We start from the raw sequence: 6,876 nt of genomic DNA, 5'->3' as shown, positions 1-6,876 counted from the left end.
ATGTCCCCAGGGAGCCGTGCCGGTGTCCCCGCAGCCCGTGATGATCCTGCAGCAGCTCCCAGGGCCCGGGGCTGTCCTGGCCCCCCCCGCGGGACCCCCGCCCGTCCGGGGAGGTGCGTGATGGGAGAGGTCGCAGAGGTCAGCGCTAAACCCAGCTTAGCTTCGTCCTCTTCTCTTTTTCCAGCCTTTTCTCAGCTCAGGGCAGGCAGGGGGGCTGTGCCCACCCTCTGTAGCCTCTCAGGAACAGCCACACCACCCTTGGACGGCTGCTTGGCCCCATGGGAGGGGCTTTTGGGGGGTTTTACCAAACTTGAAGTCTGGGCTGGCTTTGGCCACACCAGGGGTGCTCCCAGGGAATGTTTTTGGGGGTTTGGGGTTTTGTTTGTTTGTTTGTTTGGGGTTTGGGTTTTTGGTTTTGGTTTTGTTTGGGTTTTGTTGTTTGCTTGTTTTTAATTCATCTGCTTCTTTTGTCCAAAGCCCCATTTCATGAGGGCATGGGTAGCGTCACCAGGGACAGCCAGGGTGACAGGGGCTCCATGGCCATGTGAGATGGGACCAAATGGGAACAAGCTGGGACATGTGGCAGCCCGTGGGATGTGCAGGCAGGATGTGCAGGCAGGATGTGCAACTGTCTGTAGGGATTTCACCCAACCTTGTGCCACCCAGGGCTGGGGGAGCAGAGACAGGGGGGCTTGTGGGCTCTGAGTACAGGCCATGGACAAAGCTGTGCAGCGTTGTGGGGAGGAGGAAGGTTGAATTGTCCTTAAAAATCCATGGAGGAAAGATGATGCTGAAAATTGGTGTGGAAAGAAAACAGAGACCCAGCCCAGCCCCTCAGAGCCCTGGGCGTGGGTGGGATCCATTCAGAGCTGCCAGAACTTCATGTCCTTCCCCCCTGGTTCAATGCCTGGCTGCTGGCCCACTCCTTCCTCCCAGCTCCAGCTCCAGCCACCTCCCAGGCTGTGCTGGGATGCTCCTTGCTGAAGGGCCACTCACCTCATGGGTGTCCTGGGAGCCCATCCCTGCAGTTCTGAAGCATTTGAGGATCTGGCACGTGGGGCACAGGGATGCCCAAACCCTTTTTTTTACCCAGACTCCAACTAACAGGGACTCACAGGTCACGGAATCATGGAATTCCAGAATGGTTTGGTTTGGAAGGCACCTTGAAGCTCATCCAGTTCCAACCCTCTGCCATGGGCAGAGACACCTTCCACCAGATCAGGTTGCTCTGAGCCCTGTCCAGACTTCCAGGGATGGGGCAGCCACAGCTTCCCTGGGCAGGCCTCGTGCACAAAGCCAGCAGGATCTCAGGGGGAGCCCCTCTGGCAGCTTTACAGGTATTTTCCAGGGGAATTTCCCACCTGCATCAACTGGGTATGTTCTGTTGGGGATGCAGACCCAGACTCTGTGTGTCCTCTGCAGTCGGACTGACCTCAGCCAAGGGGAGACTCAGCCAAGGGGACTGGGATGCTGATCTGCACATGCACTGCTGCTCTGGGTCCCAGATCCTGGTGTGGAGCCAGGCAGGGGCTGGGGAGGCACCAAACATCCCCAACCTGCTCTTCTCCCAGAGCCAGCTCCCAGGAATGGAGATGGGGGCCCTGGGGATCATCCCCATGGTCCCGCCCCAGCTCCTGCCTCCTCCGGGGGGTTCTGAGCATCCTGTGTGTGACATGGCACAAAGCAGAGCTGACCTGGGTGTGCTCCCATGCCCTGCCACCCCAAGGACACCAGCTCTGCCAGCTGGTGCCAAGGCAGAGGCTTTGCCAAGCCATGGCACGCTGCCAGAGCCGGAGCAGTTCTCCTCCGAGCGGGTGGAAAGTCTGATGCCTCCAGCACCACTAATCAGCCTCCAGCGAGCCAGACCAGATGTTTAATCACATTTGCAAAGAAGAAAAGGCTGAAATATGGCTATTTTAAAGCTTCATCTGAGCAAAAGAATTTTTAAATGCCGCATGAGCCTTCCAGATTGGGGCGGGGGAAGTCTGGCTTCGCTCCCGCTGCTTGGGAACGAGGACGAGCCTCGGTGCCGCCCCATCCCATGGCTGTGCTTCTCCTGCCCTTGCTCTGATCCCTCTCTGACGCAGAACCCTCCACATTCTGGCAGATTTAATCGAGTTGATGATGATTCAAAACTCCCAAATGCACCAGGTGCTGATGAACAGCCTGGCTGTGTCGGCACTGACGTCCTTCGGCTTTGGCCCAGCCACTGCCCAGGTAAGGGCCAGGGGTGCTGGATGGGCAAAGGGACCAAGGGAGCAAAGAGGTGGGCAAAGGGACCTTTCCAGGGCTGCTCAGGAGAACAGAATGACCATGTCCCCCTCTGGCACAGCATGGGACTCCTCCGGGTGCAGAAGCTGGGTGGTCTCAGCCCAGCTCAGCGCAGGCTCTGCAGCCCTCTGTGGTTTTGGAGCTCTCTGTGCTGGTTTGACCCCCAGCTCTGCCAGCACAGGTCACATCCAGGCTGCTGGGAGGTGGTTTAGCCCAGCTGGGAAGAGCCAGGACCCTCCCTGTGTGCTCAGCAGGCAAGGATGGCTCTGCAAGGGCTGTCATTTTAAAGTTCGCCTCGAACTAAAATCACATTAAACATTTCATCTCCTCGGGGGGGAAACAATGGTGCTTTCTGGACGGGGGTGGGAGCTGGGCTCTGGGCAGCTGCTGTGCTCGCTGCCAGCTGGCACCTCTAGGCATCCACCCCCTCCCTGCCCTCCCAGTGCCCGCCAGTGCAGGGCTGGCCCCGACTGGACCCTGCTGTGGCTGGATCAAAAGGGCTCTTCCAGCAGCGTTTTGAGGTCCCTTCTGTGGGGCTGCCACCCCCCCCTGTCCCCAGCAGCCGGGTCCCCACGCTGGCTGACCGTGGGGCTTTGTGGGGGGCCGAGCCCACCCAGCTGGACCCTGGGGGCAGCCAAGCTGGCTCCGTGGGAACTGCCTGGCTGGTGCTGCGGGAGCAGGGGCCCAGGGGCACGAGGGGCTGGCACGGCCCTGCCTTTTGTTCCTCCCCACAGGCACTGGCGATGCCTTTGCAGACCGAGGAGGAGGAGGAGGAGGAGGAGGCTGTGGTTTTCCACCATCACTACATCCCCTACCCGGGTCCTGTTCCCGTCCCGCCGGGGCTGGACCCGGGGCGGGGTCGGGGTCGGGGGGCTGTGCGGTTCCTGGGCTCGCTGGCTGAGGATGAGGGGTGAGTAACGAGGGGGGGCTTTATGCCACCTGGTCCCCGGTGGAACAGGACTTCCAGCTCAAGCTGGGACACGAGGGGGAACATCAGTGCAACATTCACTTGTCCTTGCTCCCCTCCAGCAGTGCAGTGCCCCCTCCTCCACCCCCCAGTGCCACGGGGACAGTGGGACCCAACATCCCGCCAGCATCAGGTAAGGACACGTTCTCCCCATGTCCCTCAACGAGGAACATCTTCCCTGGCTTTGATCAGCCAGGCAGCCCCCACCGAGGCTGAGCCCTCCCTGCTCCCCGTATCCACCCGATCCCAGGGCGGGACATCCCGTGCACATCCTCCAGCTCCTCCCTTCCCCCACAGAGTACTACAGTGTGCTGGAGGAGAGGCTGTGAGCTCCAGGAGAGGCTGTGAGCTCCCTCCTTCCCAGCGTGGTTCCTCTGGCACATCCCAGCCTGCGCTCCCAGAAGATCCTGGATGGGTGCTTCAGGATACCCATCAGTTCAGGGTGGTTTCCTCCCCCTGAGCCACCTCGAGGCGGGGGGTGTCACAAAGCCTGTCACCCAACCCCAGGTGACATCCTGATCCCAATCTCTGCATCCATGAGGACTGCACGGGCTGTGCTGTGTCCTGGTGGGTGGGGAGAGGGGAGATGTTCCCAGCCCAGATGGTCCCAGTCTTCATTAGTCCCTTCAGATCTCAATGCAGCACATTGCCTGTAATTAATTTGCTTTGTTAAGAAAGCTCCCTGCTGTCACTAATTAAGCATCTGTAATTACATGGGCTGATGGCTTTGTGCCTGAATGTGGGGCTCCCTCGAGGCTGGAGGGTGAGGGGGGTGCAGAGCCTCTTGTACCCAGGGGGGATAAATCAGTGCCTGGTGTGGGTGCTGGTGTGGTGTGGGGGGCACTGGGGGTTGGAGATGGGAAGCAGAGTAGGATGTTCCTGGTGTGACTCTTGGGAATGTCCTGTGCAGGGTTAAAAGTTGGACTCGATGATCCTTGTGGATCATATTCCAACTCAGAATATTTTGTGAGTGCAGGGAGAGTTGGATCTGCCCTGCAGCTCACTCGTGGTGGGGGAGCCTGAAAAAGGGAGATCATGGAGTTTCCCAGGGTTCAGTGTCCCCTCTGCTCACCAGGAAGCTGGAGGAAGTGGGGAGAGATGTGTTTTGGGTGCTGGAAGATGTTCCCTGCCTCTGCTACCTCCCCAACCCCACTTTGGGGTGACAGCCCTGCTTCTGACACCATCCCCAAGAGAAGAGTTCCTGGCAGGAGACCTCAGGGCTGGGGGTCCTCTGGAGCTCAGAGGATGCAGAAGAGCAGCTGCACCTTAAATCCCCTCCTGGTGCCCCCACTGGGCACAAGGATTGCCCTGCCTCTCCTCTGGGGTGGAAGGGAGACTTTATCCTCCCTGTGCTCTGGGACAGGCAGATCTTCCCCAGCCTGGCTCCTGCTGAAGCTGGACAAGAAGCCCCAAATGTGGAGCAGGAGGGTCACGTTGGGTTGCAGCATGAAAGCCCAACTCCTCCAGCTGGGAACCCTCTGGGAGGTGGCAGGACTGGCTGGGCAGAGCAGAAGGGGAGGGAGACATCCAAAAGCAAAGCTGAGTTTGGTGGGAAACCAGGCTGGTGCAGGGAGGTTTCCAGATAGAGACAAAAAGGGAAGAAGGAGGTGAGGAGTCACCTGGAATGGGGTGGACAGGAAGGGTGGGCTCAAATATGACCCAATCTTAGCTTTAATATGAGAATAATGAGAGAAATGGGAGGGTGAAGCAATGGGGATTGCAACACCCATGGTGGACGTAACCCCTGAGCCCTCTCTGGGTCACTGGTCAAACTGGGGCACTCTCCAGTTGCAACCTGGGCTAGTGGAAGATGTCCCTGTCCATGGCAGGAGGTTGGAATGAGATGACTTTTAAAGTCCCTTCCGACCCAAACCATCCTGTGGTTCTGTGATTTTATGGTTCTGTGGTTTGGGCCATGGACCCACCAGGCTGGGAGGGGCTGCTGGTGGCTGAGACCAGGCCACAGTTATCTGAGCAGTGACAAGCACTTGATTTCTAAAAGCAAGACTGGAGTTTCCACAGGGCAGCCCAGAGCTGGCCTGGATCCTGTGTGCCCAGTGCGAGGGCAAGAGAGCAGAAGGAGAGGCTAATTACAGCCCTGTGGTGCTAATTGTACCTGTGAACACATCCAATGCAATGCAGCCCCTGGCTGCCAACTGGGGCGAGGGCTGGCATCTCCTCTGGACAAGGGCTGGCATCTCCTCCAGCCTGGGGTGGGAGCAGGGGGCAGCAGAGCTCAGCCCTCCGAGGCATTGCCGGGACATTGGTGGCAGATGGGAGGGAAAGGGCCCAGGGGCTCCTCTTCCCAAACTGGGGGAAGAAGAGAGGTGGGAAGCACTGGCACCACATGACTGATGTTGTCCCAATTAGGGAGGTATCTTCCAATAATCTGATACTCTGCAGGGTGAGGTTTGGGGATCAGCCACGGTGCCAGCAGGTAACTGTGACAGGCCTTGCTGGGGTGATGGGCATGGACCAGGACCAGCTCTTGCTGTCCCTACCAGCTGAGATCCCCCTTTCCCAGGGTTGGACAGGAGAGATTCCCAGATCATGGACACTTTTGTGGGTGACAGATCTGATCACATCAGTTTGGAGTCACCGCAATGGCTTTTGATAGCCCGGGAGGGCACTTACCCAGGGTGACACCGGGGCTGACTCAGGGTCCCGGCGCTGACTCACTCCACTCTCCACCCTCGGTGGGGTGCCCTGCATCCCATGGGAGCTGGTCCATCCCCAGGCCTGAGCACAGGGTGAGATACACACAGTACCTTCCCCTGGACCAGCCCCAAACACCCACACACCGAGACACCTGAGTCACCTGCCACGCTCCTCGGCGTCCCCGGCGCCACTCGCCCTCCTCCCGGGGACGAGGGCTGAGCTCCCCAGCACCCTCTGGCCAGGGGCAGCACCATGGAGGTGGTCCTGCTCCATGGGCTGCTGCTCCTGCCCTTGGCAGGGCTGCTGCTGTACAGGTACAACACCACCTTCCACTACTTCTGCAAGGTGGCCTTTTTCCACTGCTGGCTCGTGGCCATGGCCACCATCCTGTCCCCCTTCGCGGCTCTTCGGGGACGCTCCGTGGAGAACATGAAGTGAGTACGGCCTTGGGAGTGTGGAGATGGTGTGGAGATGGCTGGGCTTGGCTGAGGTGGAGGAGCTCCTGTGGTTTGGTGGACACACTCTCTCCTGCCCTGGCTGTACCCGGAGCTGTGTCACAGCTGGTGGTTGGGCCCTGGGGCTGTGGCGAGGGCTGTGGTCGTGTCCATGTAGCAGTGAAGGTGACTCTGCACCTTGTGGGGTGGTGGAGAGGTGCTGGCCATGCCCAGGGAGGGTTACACCACGATGGAGGTGGCCAGCTGGGTTGGGACTTGAGGTCCCTGGGGCAAGAAGGAAAGTAAATCAGATAATTTTTGATGGCAACACTGGGGTCATCAGTTGGGTGGGTGACGGGGGGGTTGGCAAAGACTGGAGGTACCATCGTTAGCAGGGTGCAAACACACATCCAGCGCTGTCTCCCTGGCACTGCAGCCAGGTCTTGCCCTGTGGGAGCCTCAGGGATGATGCTTTGGCAAAGGCTGGTGAGGCCCTGGCACAGGTTGCCCAGAGAAGCTGTGGCTGCCCCTGGATCCCTGGAAGAG

General features: G+C 59.4%; 2 protein-coding genes across 2 annotated transcripts in view; both read left to right on the top strand.

Annotated features, from left to right (window-relative positions):
* The window catches only part of PRR29 (proline rich 29), a 5,149-nt gene extending 1,582 nt beyond the window's left edge, over nucleotides 1-3,567 (top strand). The window contains exons 2-6 of the mRNA XM_029963306.1: nucleotides 11-113; nucleotides 2,108-2,217; nucleotides 3,006-3,181; nucleotides 3,301-3,371; nucleotides 3,536-3,567. Coding sequence (XP_029819166.1) covers nucleotides 11-113; nucleotides 2,108-2,217; nucleotides 3,006-3,181; nucleotides 3,301-3,371; nucleotides 3,536-3,567 — 492 coding nt within the window. The remainder of the gene's footprint in view (nucleotides 1-10; nucleotides 114-2,107; nucleotides 2,218-3,005; nucleotides 3,182-3,300; nucleotides 3,372-3,535) is intronic.
* A 2,581-nt stretch (nucleotides 3,568-6,148) lies between these two features.
* LOC103766629 (1-acyl-sn-glycerol-3-phosphate acyltransferase alpha-like) overlaps nucleotides 6,149-6,876 on the top strand; it is a 5,584-nt gene continuing 4,856 nt past the window's right edge. Inside the window, exon 1 of the mRNA XM_029963305.1 lies at nucleotides 6,149-6,330. Within this exon, the coding sequence (XP_029819165.1) occupies nucleotides 6,149-6,330 (182 nt within the window). The remainder of the gene's footprint in view (nucleotides 6,331-6,876) is intronic.

This window comes from Manacus vitellinus, unplaced genomic scaffold (assembly GCF_001715985.3).
Source record: "Manacus vitellinus isolate BGI_N305 unplaced genomic scaffold, ASM171598v3 scaffold_100_pilon, whole genome shotgun sequence".
Lineage (NCBI taxonomy): Eukaryota > Metazoa > Chordata > Aves > Passeriformes > Pipridae > Manacus > Manacus vitellinus.
The sequence above is the reverse complement of the archived record's forward strand: the minus strand, read 5'-3'. Positions and strand labels throughout refer to the sequence as shown.